The following is a 19,912-nucleotide window of genomic DNA, read 5'->3' as shown; positions in this document are numbered from 1 at the left end:
TACCTTGGAACATATCTAGAGGTTTCCGTACTATATTGCTGAGAACAAGGCATATGACCAGTTGTTTTCCCACTGAAAACTATGGATGATGAAGAATTGCATTTCAAACAATTTGTTTTTTTCAAATTTTTCACAGAGGCAATGAGGTTGTACTCTGGACCTGGCGTCAGGAGGATCTAAATTTAAATCTTACACAGGACACTTACTGGCTTGTGACCCTGTCCCTTAACCTCTGCATACCTCAGTTTCCTCATCTGTAAAATAAGGATAATAATAGAAGTGGGTTCAAATGAGACCTTGGGCAAGTCACTTAACCCCCATTGCCTAGTCCTTACCTCTTTTCTGCCATGGAAGGTAAGGGCTTAAAAAAAAAAGAAATGCAGGATCCAGTGAGATAACTATAAAGCACTTAAATCCTGCTCATTTAATAAGATGTTTCCTATTTTTTTCATGTGGATTGTTAGGACTTTCCTTAATTTCTATTGGCCAAAGAACTTTGTTACTTCCACAAAGGTAATCAGACATGGAGTAAGATGACATGGATTTGAGCCCCAGTTCTGACAGTTGTGACCCTGGGAAAATCATTTGGTCTTTCTGATCTTTGTCATTAGCAAAATGGAGATGCCTGTGGTTTTTAATATGATTTCATAGATAGGATCTATGTGGGTGCCATTTTGGAAACTCATCTCTCAAGTTGGGCTCTTCTTACCACAGTCATTTTCAGGTCTTGCTCTGCTTCTAAAGGAAACTATTTATCTCAGTCAAAAAAAAATCTTGTTAGAATATACTTAAAAGTACAGAGAAAGAATCTCTTGGGAATCAAATGAGACAATAGATACAAAGTACACCGTAGACCTTACTTAGAGAGCTCTATAATTAAAACATTATGTCACTAAGAGGAAAGTAGGAAATTAGGCAACCCTAAATCATCAGATTGCTTGGATTTGTATCTTTTCTTTCTGTTGTTAGATTTAGCAAAATTTTGGCCAGTTCTGGGACAAACCAGACCCTTTAGATCAGGGGTCCCCAAACTTTTTACACCGGGGGCCAGTTCACTGTCCCTCAGACCATTGGGGGGCCGGACTATAAAAAACCTATGAACAAATCCCTATGCACACTGCACATATGTTATTTTAAAATAAAAAAAAAACCAAAACAGGAACAAATACAATATTTAAAATAAAGAACAAGTAAATTTAAATCGAACTGACAACATAATGGCCCCTATAATAGGGGCCATAGTTGTGCATCTAGGGGAGTATGCGAGCCATTGTACTACCATGTTTCCCCGAAAATAAGACACCGTCTTATATTAATTTGACCCCCCCCCCAAAAAACCAGGGGGTGTCTTATAAAACACCCAGTGGCAGCGGTGGCTTTTCACAGTAGAGGCCCACTGCTGATGTCACAGGCCAGATCACTGCTATCTGATGCCTGTATACATACAGTACTGGAGGCGGTGCTGGGCCTGTGGCACCGTATACTGCTGTCTGGGATAGCGGAGGCTGCAGCGCTGGCTGGGATGGACCTGTCACACCTTGCACAGGCTCATCACTGCCACCACTATACCGGGCAGCAGTATACACAGTGCGGAATCCCCTCCCCCAGATCACCACTCACCATGCTGACGTCTTCCATTGTGCAGCCCCATAATCCTTTGCACAGTGCCTTGTTCTCATTCAGTTACTCTCAGAACAAGGTGCCACGCAAAGGATTATGTCATCGGAAGTAGTGCTGTAGGTGAGCGATGCCACGCTTTGCCACACCACCACATACAGGGCTCCTCTCATTGCCCACCAATGAAAGAGGTGCCCCTTCTGGAAGTGCGGTGGGGGCCAGATAAATGGCCTCAGGGGGCCACATGTGGCCCGCCGGCCGTAGTTTGGGGACCCCTGCTTTAGAGGCTGGCAATTGGCTTATTGGTTTCAACTTTCTGTTAACACATCAAAGAAACTTTCAATAAGATCATCAAAACCATTCTGCACAGGAAGGGTTGAAACACTATCAAGCTTAAACCAGAAGGCATGACTTGCCATTCAAATAAAGTGTAATTGTTTGGAAGACGTTCCGGCAATAATGTGTCTCTTCCTGGATCCCAAGTACAGTTCAAAGTCTGTAAATCCCGAGTTTCACAAGAAAAATTCTTGGGCTCCTCAAGGACTCCTGTGAGCACAAAGAGAAAGCTGTTGGTAAAACAAAGGCAAAATCTTTAAATCCTGGAACATGAATGTCCCGTTAGGAGTGATATTTAAGGCGGACAAACCTAGACACTAAGTTTCCCTAAAGTTGAATAAGAAGAGATTAGCTTCCTGGAAAGCCGGGTGATCCTGTCAGTCATCAATTCATTCCTGATCCCAGTTAGTGATCACCTTGACCAGTAGCAGCATAATTACCCTGCAAGGGTCCAAGACCTGAAATCATGAGACCTGCCCAGAGTCCTAGCCATGTGCCCCCCTCATTGCATGACTTTGGGCATATCATTTAACCTCACTAGCTCTCACATTCCTCATCTGTAAACTGGGATGGTAAGCGTGAACTACTATCTGGCTCTATGTTTCCTTCCATCTATTCTTTGCCATGGCTGAACAAGGCATCCCCAAGTGGCCAGCCCTCTGGTGACAGTTCTCTCCTCATTTAGCTAGACCAGTCCTCAGAAAGCAGGCATGGTTTGTGGCCAGAACCATCCCTCAAGTCTTTCTGGTGTGGCCAAACTGACTTAACCTTGGTGAACCACCAGGACAATTCATGACTGTGAGGCTTTGGAGGAAGACGTCATTATTCTTTAGTAACTTAATAATGTCCAAATATACGGAAATGTAAATTTAGGTGTTCTGTCTCTGTTGGCCTAGAGCTACATTTTCTAATCAGGTTACATTTAGATTTTGTTAAGAGGCTGAGGGGCCAACTAGGTGGTGCGGTGGATAGAGTACCAGGTCTGGAGTCAGGAAGACTAATGTTCATGAGTTCAAATTTGGCCATAGAAACTTCTTACTTATAGGACCATGGGCAAGTCATTTAACCATGCTTGCCTCAGTTTCCTCTTTTGTAAAATGAGCTGGAAGAGGAAATTACAAACCATTCTAGTATCTTTGTTAAGGAATGGGGAGTGGGTAGGTAGCATAGTGGATATAGCACCAAGCCTAAAGTTAAGAGGACCTGGGTTTGAGTGTCCAGGGTCACTTAGCCCTGATTGCCTTGTATTTACCTCTCCTGCCTTAGAATGGATACTTAGTATTGCGTCTAAGACAGAAGGTAAGGCTTAAAAAAAAGTAAAGAAAACCCCAAATGGGTTCATGAAGAGTTGGACATGCCTGAAAATGACTGAACAAAAAGAAATATATATAGAAGTATACAACTAGGTGTTTGTCTCTGTTTGCTTAGAACTATGTTTTCTAACCAAGTTGCATTTAGATTTCGTTAAGAAGATAGGTGATGCCAGTGAGAAACTGAGGAAAAAGGGCAAGTTTGGACTTCACATCATCTTAGGTCTCCAGGGAGACTAGGTATTTTCTTTCATGATTTTATGGCAGGAAATACACAGCCCTACAGTTAATAAAAGCCCTTTGGCAGGTGAGGAAGTGAGAAGGGTTACAAATATCCAATTTTGCCCAGCAACCCCAGTTAACAAACCACATTTGGCTCCTAGGAGACATAGACCTTCTAAGTGAAGAACAGTAGAGTGAAGGGACAGGGGAATAATGGGACAGATGAGTGTGGCTTTGAGCAACAAATGTTAATGATGGTTGGCAATGGTATGTAAAGCCAAGTAAGCCCAGAATTTGTTAATGTGTCTATTAGAAGAGCAAACATGAGCTTCAAAGGTAAAACTGACCAAAATATCATCAGATAGCTCATTTGCCCCAGTGTTGTAAAATAAGAATATTGGGGTGGGGAGTGGGATGGGACTAGGAAGCAGGTGCTGGGAGGAAGGAGGGGAAGGCAGAAGGATTAGAGCCACAGGAGTAGAAGAAGCAACAGAACAGCAGAGCATGTCAGCCTGAGGCTCCAAAAAACCTGAGGTCCCTTGAGGTTACCAACCCTATCTATTCGACAGACATTAACCAATCCTGTTACTCTCTAGTGCCTTTTCTACTTCACCAGGGCAATGGCCAGGGAATTCCATTTTTTCTCTTGGCAATGCTTTTGGCCCTGGGCAGTAGCGAGGGTACATACTCATGTTAACTATTTCTTGGCTCTGGTGTACTTTTCTGTGAATCCCTTTACTCCAGGGGTGGTGGGGCCAGGTAGGGTGAGGGATAAGAAGCTGAGAAAGTAGATGAAGAAGGCTCAGAGGAAAATGTACAAGCAGCACAAGTATAGCAAGCATTCTTTCCCTCCATCTCCTCCAGCAATGAATGACTGAATTTTCAGTCCTTCTCCAAGTCATACCAGCCCAGCCCGATCTTATATAGTGCTGGGGGGAGAGAGCCTTTATCCAAATAGGCTAGTGAAGGTGAAGAAAGGATCTCTATTGGTCTGAAGAAGTCCATTTCTCCTCTTCTTAAACTGAATCATTTTGTGTATGTGTGTGTATTTCTGAAGCTATAGAAATCCTTTGAGCCAATGCTAAAGAATCTAGAAAATGTGATTTTTAAAAATTCCTTTTCGATTTCTGTGGAAGAAAGGATAAAAGAAGGGCATGAGTTACTACCACAGAAGACGGTTTGGATACGATAGCCTTAAGCTAATGGGTGCTTTCAAGGAGTATGAGAATTATATTTGCTGGCAGATTTTATAGTCTGCTCTCTGCTAAGAAAGAGTTCTCCTTTGAATAGGACAAAGTGGATACCATTTTGGAAACTCATCTCTTATTTGGCTATTCTTGCCCCAGGCATTTTCAGGTCTTCCTCTATTCCTAAATAAAACTGGTAATCTCAGTAAAAAATGCTTTTTAATTTTTAAAACTTGACAATTGCAAATCTGTTTTTATGTAGGTTCCTATCGGCTCTCATGACAGCCCTGCGAGATGAGGTGGTACCACTGTTAACACTCCCGTTTTGTTAATGAACAAACTGAGGCTCAGAGAAATAAAATCGTTTGCTCAGTCACACAGATAGTGACAACAGGAGAGACTCAAATCCAAGTCTTCTCCCTCCCAGCTTCAGCAAGGACTTTCTCCTGCCTGTAATGGTTGTAGAGAGTAAGGAGATGATGCCACAGAAAGTGTAGTAGGCATGAAGAAGCTGAGGGGGTGCAGAAAATGAAACCAAGACAGTGCAAAGCTGCTGGCCCATACTGTGCTCACACATGACACCACCTAACTTGCATGAAATATTGTGAGCAGTCTGACATCTGCAAGCACGAGGGCCCTGGAAATGATGTCTGGTGTATCTAGTGGCTTATGGATGACTATCACATATAGTCATATAGATGACTGACTGAGCTAGGGGGCAAAGGGGCTTGCATGAAATGAAATGAAGATCAATGAAAGGAACTGAGGATATCTAGGCTAGAGAAGAGATGACTTAGAGGAAGACCTAATGACTGGCTTCAGGTGGCTTATAGAAGAGGGATTGTTGTTGAATTGTGTTCGACTCTTCCTGACTCCACCTGGGGTTTTCTTGGCAGATACTGGAGTGGTTTGTGATTTCCTTTTCCAGTTCATTTTGTAAATGAGGAAACTAAGGTAGATCGGGTTAAATGACTTGTCCAGGGTCACACAGCAAGAAGTGTCTGAAGTCAGATCTGAACTCAGGAGATGAGTCTTTCAGACTCCACACATGGCACACAGTCCACTGAGTCACCTAGATTACTCAGAAAGGAGATTAGACTTGTTTTTCTTGACCCAGAGAATAGAACTCATATCAGTGGGTGGGGTGGGATTTGCAAAGAGGCAGACTTAGGGGCAATGAAAGGGGAAATATCCAAATAATCAAAAAGAAAAATGTGCTACCATGGAAGGTAGTAGATTTGTTGTCTCTATTTTTAAAATCCTTACCTTCCATCTTAGAATCAATTCTGGGTATTAGTTCCAAGGCAGACGAGTGGTAAGAGATAGGCAAGGAGGTTAAGTGGCTTTCTCAAGGTCACACAGATAGGAAGTGTCTGAGACCAGATTTGAACCTAGGACTTCTCTACACATGGCTTTCAATCACCGAGCCATCCAGTTGCCCCCTAGATTCATTATTACTAGAAGTCTTCAAGCAAAGCCAATATACTCTCCTTTGGAGAATGATTGTAGAGAAGAATTTTGTTCAGATATAGTTTGAACTAGAGACCTCTGAGGTCCCTCCCTAACTCTGAGTTTATGGATTATCAGGGAGTACAGGGTAAACATGAGCAACCCCAGGTTGGGGTTATGCAAGCTTGATTTGACTAAATGTTTCTTAAGGCCATATTCATTTAATACATTTTCTACCAGCTTTGTATAAGTGTGTTAACATGTCTGTTAGTGGGAGAGTCATTTAGCATTGGAATGTTGCACCTCTGGACTCTATAACATTCTGATCTTGCTTTTGGGAGTTGGGAAGGGATGGGCATGCTGGCCTGCCCATCCATGAGTTATTTCTTCTCAAGGATGGTAAATATCTCAATTACTGGAGAATTCAAAGATACTCTCCATCCTCTCTTAACATGTCTCTCTTAAGCCACCTTTTTGAAACTTGACTCTACTTCTGAGTGAGTAGAAGAAAACGAGAATTACTATGAGAATCAGGCAGAATTAACCCATAGCAGTACCTGCGGTTTTTCTTTTTTAATAGCACTGGTTTTTAAAGCATCAAAATGACTTTTTTGTTGAAGATTTAAGAGGGGGTAACTTTGATGTATTACTCTAAGAAATCTTAAAAAAAATCCTTCTAAATGCTCATCTCTTAGTGAGGAATATTATAGCACATCAAGGCTATCCAGGACTATCTTTTTTTTCCCTTTTGGGAAAAAATGGAACACAATTAAAGTCCAAGTCCTTACCTCCTATATATAGGACAGTACCCACAAAATCACCGGAAGGGTTCAGCTCACAAACAGCATTTGATCCTGTTGTCCTAATAAAAGGAATATTATTTACTTCAAACATTGTCACACGGGGGCTTAATTTTATTCCTTGCATAATTTTGCCTTCAAAATAAATTGTCATATTGTCATTATCTGTCCTGGAAATGCAGCAAAAGGTGACATTGGAATCTTCTTCAGCATATATAATAGAAGAAGGGAAAATGAGAAGTTGGCCCGAAGAGTCCTGTCCTACAAGACACAACAAAAACCAACAATTCAGAGTGGTAACGATAATAGCTCACACTTCTTTCTCAATACTTTAAAACTTGCATCATAAATGCGCTTCCCACAACCACCCAGGGGTGAGGAAGTACAAATTATTACCTCTCTTTTCTTTTTTTTTAATTATCTATTTTCCCATGCTGACACATGTTGACACAATTTTAATAACCATTTCCTGACATTTTGCAATCCAGATTTCCTCCTTCCCTCCCTCCCATCCCTTCCCACTCCCTGAGACACAATCAGTTTCTTCTAGATTTTTTGTCATGAGTCTCTTGGAGTCTCTTGGATCTTTGCATTGCTGATAATAGTTGTCATTCAGAGTTGACCATCACCCATCACTGTCGTTATTACCTCTATTTTCAGTATGAGGCAACTGAGGTTAATAACTTGCTCAGTGTCACCACTAGTAAAATGTCAGAAACCAGGATTCGAACCTAGTTCCTCTGAGACTGCAAGTCTGGTATTCTATGCTTTACTACATCTCAGGGAAACTGAAGGGCAGCAGTACCAACCATTCGATCATCATGTCCACTGGATATATGCCAGGATCCTTGAAGGGATCTGGATGAGTAGATATTTGTCCCATTTAAAGGCATATCACAGAGGCAAGAAAAATTGGGCAGAGATAACATGAAGCTGTAGCTACAGAGACTTCTTACTGAAATCAGTAGAGCATTTTAAGGCCAAATGCTTCCTCCCTTCCCCCAGGCCCTCCCCAATCTTTTCTTGGTAAGCAAAGCTGTTAATGCTTCTGTGACTGGGCTTAACAAACCTTATTTCTAGAACCCAATGATCACTTGTTGAACTGTTTCCTTTTTAATTGAGCAGAATAATTGCTTTATAAATTAAACCCCTACCCCTATGGTGGGCAATCTGTCAAGCTTGAAAAGTCCACCAGCACTATTCTTCCATATAATAATAAAAATATTACCAAAGCTTTTATTAAGGGGCAGATAAGTGGTGTAGTGGATAGAGCATTAGTTCTGGAGTCAGGAAGATCTGAGTTCAAATTTGACCTCTGATACTCACCACCAAAGGTAGGTGCCAATTAAGGCTGAGAGAGGTCAAGGGACTTGTCCAGAATTCTCACACAGGTAGTAAGGACTTGAGTCAGGATTTGAACTCAGATCTTCCTGACTTCATGTCCAACACTCTATCCACTCAGCTAGGAAGCTACTTGCAAGTATACTTGTCCCCAAAGTCACACATACATCATTTGCAATAGTTGTTAGCAGTGGTCCAACACTTAACTGCTATAACAGGAGCTTGGAAAATGATGTGTATTGATTGATCCAATGACTTGTGATGACCTGATTGACTTCAGGTGTGATCGAGAAGATGGGGTCAGCACAAGCAGACTAAATCCATCGGATGGTGCTATGCCAACTTTCTTTGACAACTCATTCAACACAGGGCTTAACCTGGCCCAAAGAAAGGGCTTAATAAATACCAGTTGGCTGACTGACTGAGAAGCATTTCCTAGGGACATGAGTAATATTGAAGAGCAGTGAGTTCTTGGTGGTTATCCTTCATCCCGAAGAAGATCATAAAGACATCACTATGTAGGGGTCAATGGACAGTGAGAGATTGTGGCTGATCAGACCAACAGGAGCTCACAAGTTGGGCACAAATTGCCAGTATAAACATTTGGGATGAAGAGGTCTAAATTTTCGTTGCTTTTGTTTCTTTTGAGCTGCTACAAGTCTGCGTTTGCTCACAGAACAAAGAATTCTTTGATGTGGGCTTGTCATGCAGAGTGAGCTTGTGCCAGTGTCTCCCACCTCTCACAACTGATGTTAAAATTCTTCAGAAAGACCTTTAGGGCATCCTCGAATCACTTCTGACCACCACGTGAGCCCTTGCCCTATGTGAATCCTCTGTAAAATAGTCTTATAGGCAAACATATATTTGGCATTTAAACAACTTGGCTAGCCAATTAGAGTTTCACTCTGTGCAGTGGAGTCTGAATGGTGGGCAGTTCAGCTTGAGAAAGGACCTCCAAGGCCAGTACCTTATCTTGTCAGGTGACCTTTGGCATCTTCCTAAGATAATTCAAATGGAAGTGATTCCATTTCCTGGCATGTCACTGGCATACTGTCCAGGTTTCACAGGCATGGTTGGGCTGACCTTCAGTTTGGTGGCCAGCCCAATACCTCTTCTCTACCACCCTTTATTTTGGAGCCTCCCAAACACTGAGCTAGCTTTGGAAATGTGGGTATTAACTTCATCACCTATATTTACATCCCTGCAAAGTATAGGGCGAAGGAAAATGAACTTATCGACGGCTTTTAAAATTCCTCCATTCACCATAACAGGTGATTGGAGACCTTTTGTTTTCTTGGTGTTAATTGTCAGGTCAAAATTAGCACAAGTGGCAGAGAACTGATCCATGCTTTGTGACATCTCAGTCTTAGAGGTTGCATGTAAACAAAAAGGTGTGCTCCAACTCTCCTTCCACTTTAGTCTTAGCTTGTAGTCTTTTCAAGTTAAAGAATTTTCTGTCAGTGCAGTAGCTGCCCTTGGTGCTGTTTTCACTCTCTCTGAAGGCAACCACTATGGTTGCTGAAAACATCAAGTTAACAAGTGTGGGAGCAATCCACAGTTTTACTTCACTCCACTGATGATTAGGAAAGTGCAACAACATTGTCCATTATCTAGAACCCATGCAAGCATGCTATCCTGGAGCTGGGGTACAATACTGATGAACTCCTGGCAACCACATTTTGCCATGATCTTCTACAAGCCTTCACAACTGACAGTGTCAAAGGCCTTGGTCAGATAAACAAATGTGTATGTATCTTTGTTTTGCTCCTGGCACTTCTCCTAGAGTTGTTGAGCAGTAAGTACCATGTTGACAGTTCATTGGCTTTTTCTGAAGTCATATTGGCTCTTGGGTTGGTGACCACTTTCCAAATGAAGATTCAGCCTGTTAAGGAGGACTTCAGCAAGAATCTTGCCAGCAATGACTAAAACAGAAACTTCTACATCCTGTTGTAGTCAAAAGACAACCTATTTTCTTTTCCTTCATCAAAGGGGACAATGAAGGCATCCTTGATTTCCTGGGTCCTCCTCTTGCTATATAACCTTGAAGATTTTGGTCAGCTTTTTTTCCCCCTCAAAGCCCTTGACTTTAAAAAGTTTTAGAAATATAAATGCTCCAAATGTACATAATTGTAATAAATTGGGTAATGGCTGAACAAGTTGTGGTATATGGTTATAATGGAATACTATTGTTTCATAAGAAATGACAAACAAGATAATCGCAAAAAACCTAGAAAGACTTGTATGAAGTGATGCTAAGTGAAGTGAGCAGAACCAGGAGAACCTCATAACAGCAATAAAAATGATTGATTGTAAATTATTATTTTATATATTATATATATATTATAATAATAAATTATTATCAGCAATGCTAGGATCCAGGACAACTTCTAGGGACTCATGAGAAAAAAAGGTTATCCAGCACCACAGAAGGAACTAATAATCTGAATGAAGATTGAAGCTTATCATTCTTCATTTTATTTCCTCCATGAATTTTTCTCTTCTGTAAGAGGCATATGTCTTCTTTCACAACATGACAAATGGAAATATGTATTTCATGACAACATATGTACAACTTATATCACATTACCAGCTATCTTGGAGAAGGGAAGAGGTGGGAAGGAGGGACAGTAAATGGGGTTGAAAAATGTCAGAAAATGGTTACTAGAAATTATATTGACATGTAAAAAAAGAAAGCTCAATCATTTCAATTTCTTATACACTTATTTAGTGTTGTGAATTTCAAATGCTAAATTTTAGATTTTTATACATTGAGTTTGTGACATCTTATTTTCTAAAAAATTTAATATTTTATTTTTCCCAATTACACATAAAAATAATTTTTAACACTTGTTTTCCAAAATTTTGAATTCTTAATTCTTGTTTCCTCCCTGAGACAGTAAACAACTGCTATAGGTTATATATGTGTGATCATGCAAAACATAACAACATTGGTCATGCTGTGGAAGAAGACTAATACAAAACAAAACAAATTCAAAACCACAAAGAAAATAATATGAAAAACAGTATGCTACAAAGATTTCGATCGGCTTTTGTATATTTAGTGGATCCCCTGCCTTTTAAACCTCTGTTGGAATGGAATCAGCACTAGGTTCTTTGCCACAGGAGAGGAGTCAAATGGCATTCCCTTTAATCTTCAGTTAGTTTTTGGACTCTTTTTCTGCTGCTGACAAACAAGCCCAAGTTTGCATAAATTATTCTTAATAAACCCTCAGTAAATCTTACTGTCTGCCAGATTTCATCCTGTTTCCCTTTGCCTTCTCAACAAAATTCTTTTTTAAAAAGTCTTCCACTAGTGCCTCTACTTCCTTTCTGCTCCCCCTCTTCAAAATTCTCTGCCATTTTGTTTCTGATCACATCATTCAACCAAAATTGCCTTTCCAAAGTTATCATGAGTGCTTCATTGTTAAATCTAATAGCCTCTTCTTGATCATCATCCCTCTTTACCCCTATGCTGCATACGACATTGTTGACCACATCCTACTTTTGGATACTCTTTCCCCTCTGGATTTTTGTGACTTCTTTTGGTTCTCTTATCTGACCACTCTTCATCTATGTCACACACACTACTAGTGAGTATCCTCCAGGATTCTTTCTTCTATTCTTTTGTCTTCCTATATCCTCTTATTCAGTGATCTCATTTGCTCCCATGGGTTTAATTATCATCTCTATGTGGGTGATTCCTAGAAGTATAGATGCAGCTTTAAATTTCTCTCCTGAGCTTCAGTCCTAAGCCATTAATTGCCTATTGGACATTTCTGAACCGGATGTTCCATAGACATATGAAACTCAACCTGTCCCAAACATTCTTTCCCGCCCATACTCTCTTCTTTTGAACTTCCCTACCACCATCTTTCCAGTCACTGAGGTTCTAAATAGCAATGTCATCCTCAAATCTGATAAGAAGAAAGAGAGGAGGGAAAGGACATGAATCACGTAACTATGGAAAAAATTCTAAATCAATTAATTAAAAATATAATACTTTTAAAAGAAGTCCCAAGATCACATAGATTTAAATGATCAGTTTTTCTGTGTCATAGAAACTCAATAGAACATAATAGCTTTTAATTGTTATCTTCTATTTTTTTCATCACCTAGATTTCTGTCTTTATCCCACCCCCTTCTCCCTGCCAAAGAACTACACCTTATAATAAAGGATTTTGGCAGGGAGAAAATAAGTAAAATTATTATTGCATATATAAAAGTATGGCATAGGTAGAGTTCTAGTGTCATGAACATCACAACTCTGCAAATGAATGGGAATTTGGAGGCAGGGAGGGGAACAAATGGAAACCATAATTTTCTTGAAAGGATTTGAAACTATAGATTCACTCCTCTCATTAACCAAATACATGAAATTCCTTAGAGGATGACATAGCAACCCTGAACCTATTATTTCCTGTCTTGGCTGGCTGTTTCCTGTTTATAAGAGGGAGATTATTCTTTAGAGGAAAGAATGTTGTTTATTCAAACTATTAGGGAGAAAAAAAAAACTCTGGAAAACAAGAGTAGGATGAATGTACCGAAGCTTTGAAAGTTATCATATATTTGGATAGATTATATTAGTGCATTCACGAGCCAGTAAAATGGCCCCAAATCTCAGGTTTCTATTCAGGCTACAGATAACCAGCTGCCCAGGGCTGGCCTCTGGGAAAGTGTGAAGTAGGCTAAGATGCCTCTGGCTCTGAAGTAACCAGCAATTGGTATCTCCATGCTGCTCATGCCCTCCCTGCTGTCTGCTCCCCACTAGCTGAATTTCCTGTGTTTCTCAGACAACCACCCCACGTACTAGACTTTTTCCCAAAAGCTCTCACAACATTGAGCCATTGATATTGCAAATAGCTGGACTTCTGTTTCTTCAAGGTCCTTCTTTCTGAAATGAGTTCATTTGATAAACTGATCCTGGTGGAATGTTAATGGGTTCATGCTTGGCTCTTCCCAGATAACACATTTTAGTTCCCCTAAAGACAAATTGCCATAACCTAAAGAAATGGTTTTAATGGGTGGGTGAAAAATTCGGGCTTAGGTAGAACTTTAGAGGCCTTCTTAATAAAGACACAAAAGAAATGAAATGAAAAAGACAATAGCAGCAATTAAAATAAAAATGTCAAAGCTAATAATTCACATTTATGTGGGGCTTCGCAAACTAGAAATTGTTTTCCTAACAACTTTATGAGCTAATTTAAGGGATGAAGTGACTTCAGGACAGTGACTAAGGGTTCAACTTCCATTTTTGATGTTTCCTACACTTGGACAAATCACTTAATTTCCTTGGTCTTCAGTTTCTTCGACTGTAAAATGAGGGGGCCAGACAAGAGAGCTTCTGAAGCCCCTTCCAACTTTGGACTTATAACCCATCAAAATCTCCACTGTTATCAGTTTGAATACTCATCTGGCTGTGAATGTTTTAAAAACTTTTTTCTTCTTACCCTGTGATTCTTCCCATTTGCTCCAGGAGCTCCAATTCCTAGATTCTGGGAATCTTTCATCATCTATCATACTTCTGATTCTTACAGAATGAGAGATACATTGTAAAGGGAGCATTGAATGCCAACACCACTGCAGAGTTTCATTAGGCTTCAAAGTTGTGGTATAATTTTTCTGAAAAGTAAAGAAATAGAGAATGGATATCAAAATCATTAGACCTGGACCAAAGCTGGACTAGAATAACAAAGCTCTATACTGAATAATAAAATGTTTTAATTGCCACAAAATTTCCCTAGATCAAAAAAGAAAAATTAAAGCTGCTACTCATCATTTTAGCAAACAAATGGATTGACAGGCTCCCCTTCTGATGGTGAAGATGAAAAATACTACGCTGAGAGGAAAAAAGGTCCAAGACTGGCCTGACAAGGCTGTTGGCCAATCCATAACAGGTTTTAAAAACAATTTAGAATAATTACAAATCCATTCTAATCTATGGCTGCTGATAGAGTTTCTCTTGTAGGGATCCCTCAGAGTCTAAGGAAATGGTCAGAAGACATTATCCAGAATGCAGGTGTCTGCTGAATTTGTGAGAGTTACCATCTCCCAGGTCTTGGGAGTAACTACCCAATGGGTAGGACCTTTAACAGTTTACAGAACAGATCAAGGCACAAGTAATTCCCATAGGATACCTGACACAGCCACCCACCTTGGCCAGGTTCTCTGGTCCAGCTCTGCTCTGTTCTCCTAAGAGAAACCCTCATCTGGCTCTCTTGCTCTTCTTTTTATAAGTTCCTCAGCTGTACAGCCATAGTATAAAGATCAATCGAAGAAGAGCAACCCATAGGAAATAATTTGGAACCATTTCCCTCAAATCACTAAACTGTGTATGTCCTTCGACACAACAAAACCTCTGCTGGGCTCCCCATCATTTTCAGGATCAAAATATAATTTTTTGTTTGACATTCAAAGCCCTTCATCACCTACTCCCTACTACACACTGTTCAAGTCTTCCTACATCTTCTAACCTCACCCTTACTGCCCGCCTCCATGCATTCTATGATCCAGGGTCATTGCGTTCTTTTGCTGTTCCACAAATGAGACACTCCATCTCCAGACTTTGGGCATTTTTCTGTCTGTCTCCCATAACTGGAATCTTCTCCTTCCTCATCTTCACCTCCTAGTTTCCCTGGCTCCCTTCAAGCTAAAATCTAGCTAAATTTCCACTTTATACACATACACACAGCCTCCACATATGTTTATTTACACTGTTGTTTGCGTGTTGTCTCCCTCATCAGGTTATGAACTAAAAAAAAAGAGTTTTGCTTTTCTTTGTATTCTCAAGACTTAGCAGTGCCTAGAACATAGTTGATACTATTAAACTATACAATATACACAAAATACAATATACAATACAGGGTACAATATAGCCTTTGATCTAGTAATAATGTATACCATAGAAAGAGGAGAAAGAACCTAATGTATTAAAATATTTATAGTAGTTTTTGTAGTGGTAAAAACTATAAACAAAAGTGTTATCTATCAGTGGGAGACTGGTTGAATAAATGATGGTAGTACAGTATAGTATTTAGATTACTATGGGGCTACAACAAATGACAAAAGGAATGACTTCAGAGATACTTGAGAAATGTGAAAAGATAAAAATTAACATTACCTCCAATTTCTACTTGTAATGTAATTGATTTTGTACAGTATTGATTTTTATAATCATTTGTATCTGTCTGAACTCACCTCACTCAGAAATGTGGTCTTTCTTAGTTCAATTAGTTTAAAGGCATGATTGGAAAGAGAATTTTGTTATCATTCATGCATTTAGCCCTAGAATGTCTGATTGTTGTTTAATGAACACCAACTGGCTTAACCTGGTGTCACCTTTCCCCTTACCCCCAAAGTCTGTCTTTGCCTGTCCTTGGGCAATCAGAGATCAAAGCTGGTAGTTATGGTCTCCTAACAAAGAATACAAGAGGCAAATGAGTACTATAAAGCAATTAATATTCCCCAATTGTCAGAGAGGGGTCACACTTAAATGCCAACCACTTTTCCCAATGTAGCTAATTATAATATTCCAACTACCTAGACCCACCTCCCACTCCTACTCAAGTCAGTAAAGAATATTCTCCCCTCCTTCGCACGGGGGTCACTGGCCTTACTGAAGTGGCCAGTGTGACCTGCATTGTTAATAGCTATGTGTGAGTGACTTAATAAACTGATCTTGCTTAAAGTATGTACCTCAATTTACCTTTATGATATTTGCTTGCCACAAAAAATTTGTAGGAACTGATGCAGAATGAATTCATTATGCTATGAATGCAGACCCTGAACTGTTGAGTATTTTCTGGAATTGAGAATTCAGTACTAATACAAGATTGCATCACTATTTCTTTCTGAAATTTATTTTCCATGAGAAGTTGTCATGAATTCTAATTTTCAAAAACACATATTTTCAAACTATATACCCTGCTCCTGATTGGTGCAGAACTGGCCTCAATTTGGGAAAATCCAGGTTAAAGTCATAGCCCCATGAGACATCTCTAACATGGTCCTTTTGGGGTAACATTCCTAATTCAAACTATTAATTGAATTTTTTTGGAAGTTAGTCAAGAATTATTTAGAAAATCACAATTTCAAAGAAAAGGTTTTGGAGTTTAAAAAAAGAAATCTAATGAAATAATGATAGGCTTCTTTTTTTTCCACTCCTATTATTTCTTATACATTAGCTGATTCAACTGTACAACAATATTTTAAATTGTATTAAATTCTTCTTTTATTTGCTCACTTAAAATTTTTGATATGTTTTTATCTGTGTCTAGGTGTGTATGAAAATATTGTTTTTGAAAATTAGAATTCATGATAAAAAAAATAAACTTCAAGAAGATACAATAATGGGATCTTGTATTAGACCTGAATTCTCGATTCCAAAAAACACTCAATAGTTCAGGGCCTGTAGTCATAGCATAATGAAGGAGCCTATAATTTAGGAACAAAATTGAAAGGCCAAAGAGCATGTGGGGAAGGGCAATTGGATTGTGAAGGGGCTTGAATCTATTTCATATGAAGATGGGCGAGAAGGAACTTGGGACATTTGGCTTGGAGAGCAGAAGATTAAGGGTAGGGGGCATGATAGCCATGTTTAAGTGTTTGAAAGGTTGTGCTGTGGAAAAGAGGATTTAGATTTGTTATGGCTGGTCACTAGAGAAGCAGAAATAAGGAACAGAAGTTGCACAGGGGAATAGTTAGATAGGATACATGGAAAAGTTTTTTTTAACAGTTAATCTTGTGCAAAATTCAAGAGCGAAACCTCGGAAGGTAGTGGGTTCCACTTCATTAGAGGTCTCCAAGCTGAGCCCATATAGCCACGTAGTAGAAATGCTGTAGTAGAGATTCTCTTTTAGGATTTGGATTATTTTAAATGACCACTAAAGTTCTTTCCAACTCTAAAATCCTGTGATTATCTGAAAGTAATAAGTGGGAGTGCAAGTATGGAGAGTTAGTTCTGAAAGCTGAATATTTCTAGCATCACAACATTATATAACTTAGGGAAAATGCTGGAGGATAGTTTGAATGACCTGAATTAATAAAATAGATAATCCTCATTTTCTGAATAATTATTTCTATTTATTTCAAAAAATAAGATTTAAAAAAAAATCTCCTTAAAATCAGTGAGGATAATTTATCTACTTATTTTTTGAAATTTTTATTTAGTCAATTTAGAATGTTTTCCCTAGGTTTCAAGAATAATATTCTTTCCCTCCCCTCCCCCACCCCTTCGCGCAGCCAATGTGCAATTTCACTGGGTATTACATGTGTCCTTGATCAGAACTTATTTCCATGTTGTTGGTGTTTGCATTAGGATGTTCATTTAGAGTCTACATCCCCAGCCATATTCCCTCGATCAATGTAATCAAGCAGTTGTTTTTCTTCAGTGTTTCTATTCCCACAGTTTTTCCTCTGAATGTGGATAGTGTTCTTTCTTATAAATCCCTCAGAAATGTCCTGGATCACTGCATTGCCACTAATGGAGAAGTCACATTACATTCGATTGTACCACAGTGTATCAGTCTCTGTGTACAATGTTTTCCTGGTTCTGCTTCTCTCACTCTGCATCACTTCCTGGAGGTTCTTCCAGTTCCCATGGAATTCCTCCACTTTATTATTCCTTTCAGCACAATAGTATTCCATCACCAACATATACCACAATTTGTTCAGCCATTCCCCAATTGACGGGCATCCCCTCATTTTCCAATTTTTTGCCACCACAAAGAGCACAGCTATGAATATTCTTGTACAAGTCTTTTCCCTTATTATCTCTTTGGGGTACAAACCCAGCAGTGCTATGGCTGGATCAAAGGGCAGGCAGTCTTTTGGTACCCTTTGAGCACAGTTCCAAATTGCCCAATGAGGATTATTTAGTGTAGGTAAACATCTAGAAATAGACAATGAGCTGAGCCCAGAATTGGATAGCAAGAGAAATTGGGCTGGATAATATGTGGGAAACTGCACAGTACTTTAAAAAATCTCAAACCACTCTCTACCATAAAATCCATTTCTTTAATGTCAGTGTGTTCCAAGGAATAAATTCACAAAGTAAACAAATAAGTGCTTTATCATTTCATCTAGTAATTTGAAAAAATAATTTCTTTCTAGGAGTTGATTATTGTCTTTTGTTTTTAAACCCTTATCTTCTGACTTAGAATCAATACTAAGTATTGGTTTCAAGGTAGAAAGGCAGTAAGAGTGAGGCAATGGGGATTATGAAGCTTGTCCAGGGTCACATAGCTAGGAAATGTCCAATGCCACATTTGAACCCAGGACTGCCAGTCTCCAGACCTGGCTCCCTATCTACTTAACTGTCCCAAATCAATTCACTGCTATTCACTAGTAATAAAATTAGAAGTGAGAAAAGAGCTTTCAATTTCTGGGAAATTAAATTTGCCCAAGTTGCATTAAAAATACTGACTGCACTGGGACTATCAAGTTAGGATCAAAAGCCCAAGTGTAATTCACTTTGAAGCAAATAATAAATAAATAAGGATTTCCAAGACAGGTAAATTAAAGGAATTCATCATAGCATTTCTTTAAATGCAAAGTTCCTTCATGTACCTAAATGGCTACATTTTAAAAAAATTTGGTTTCCACAAAAACTTTCAGAAACATTTCTGCTGGGAGGTTTTTGATAGTTCAACATGTTGCTGGGCATGCTTCTTTTCTATATTATCCAATTCCATCTTAGGTATACCCATGTTAGTGGGTGGAGAACTGAATAAGAGCATATCCAAAGAAGGGCTACCAGAGTGGTGAGAGGATAGGGGATTATGCCTAGGAGGATTGAATGAAGAAGTGGAATTGTAGCTGGGAGAAGACTTCTTGGCAGTGGTGGAAGAAGGGGAGGTCATGCACGGTGAATTCCACCTCATTGGATGTCTTTAGGTAGAGGCTAGATGACCCTTTGCCACCAATGTGGTATAATCCTTTCATGTATTAATGGTTGGACTAGCTGGCCTTGGAGAGTCTTTAACGAGGCAAGATGCTACAGAGTAGATTGTTGCATATTACCAATTGACTTCTGTGAAAGAAAAAGGATAAAAGATATCAAGGACCTATACAACTAGAAAGACCATTCATATGCCAAGAGATAACATATTAATGGCCTGAATGGGGCTGCATGAGTGTCTAAAAAAATTACGGGGGCAAGAAAAGGGGCTTCAGCATATTGGAAAGATCTTTTTTGCAAAATTAAAAGAAAGATATGAACAGGAATCATACTGAATGAGAAAGGATGGATGAAGTGGTTTCTTCATTGCTGAAGGAAATAGTTCTAGTGATGGGATTGTAGATTCATGAAATTATCTAAGTTGGGTTTAAGAAGAGAATTGGGTTGTGAATGGAAAGAGGATTTTCTAGTCTTTGTGCCCATGAGTGATCATTCTTAGCCCTTCTAAAAATCAGTAGCCATGCGTTTATTAAGTGCCTGGCCCTAATTACACAAAGTGAAGTGGTCCTTGCCCTCAAGGAGCTTAAATTTTAACATAAAGATTATATGTACATATACAAATATGTCTTAAAAAATACAGAATACACACAAGGTGGTTTACTGGGTAGAGATGCTAGATTCTGGAAAAAGTACGAAAGAATTCACATAGACGATGGTACTTGAGCAGAATTTTGAAAGAAATGAGAAGTTTGAGGA

The 19,912-nt window shown here is 39.3% G+C and overlaps 1 protein-coding gene across 5 annotated transcripts in view; it reads right to left on the bottom strand.

Moving 5' to 3' along the window:
- The window catches only part of OSMR (oncostatin M receptor), a 93,666-nt gene that overhangs the window by 34,379 nt on the left and 39,375 nt on the right, over positions 1–19,912 (bottom strand). For all 5 annotated transcript variants that reach the window (XM_007487430.3, XM_056824565.1, XM_007487432.3 and 2 more), the window contains 3 exons: positions 13,710–13,881; positions 6,910–7,182; positions 2,034–2,163 (listed from right to left, as the gene is read on the bottom strand). In XM_007487430.3, coding sequence (XP_007487492.2) covers positions 2,034–2,163; positions 6,910–7,182; positions 13,710–13,881 — 575 coding nt within the window. The remainder of the gene's footprint in view (positions 1–2,033; positions 2,164–6,909; positions 7,183–13,709; positions 13,882–19,912) is intronic.

Source organism: Monodelphis domestica, chromosome 3 (assembly GCF_027887165.1).
Source record: "Monodelphis domestica isolate mMonDom1 chromosome 3, mMonDom1.pri, whole genome shotgun sequence".
Classification (NCBI taxonomy): domain Eukaryota; kingdom Metazoa; phylum Chordata; class Mammalia; order Didelphimorphia; family Didelphidae; genus Monodelphis; species Monodelphis domestica.
The sequence above is the reverse complement of the archived record's forward strand: the minus strand, read 5'-3'. Positions and strand labels throughout refer to the sequence as shown.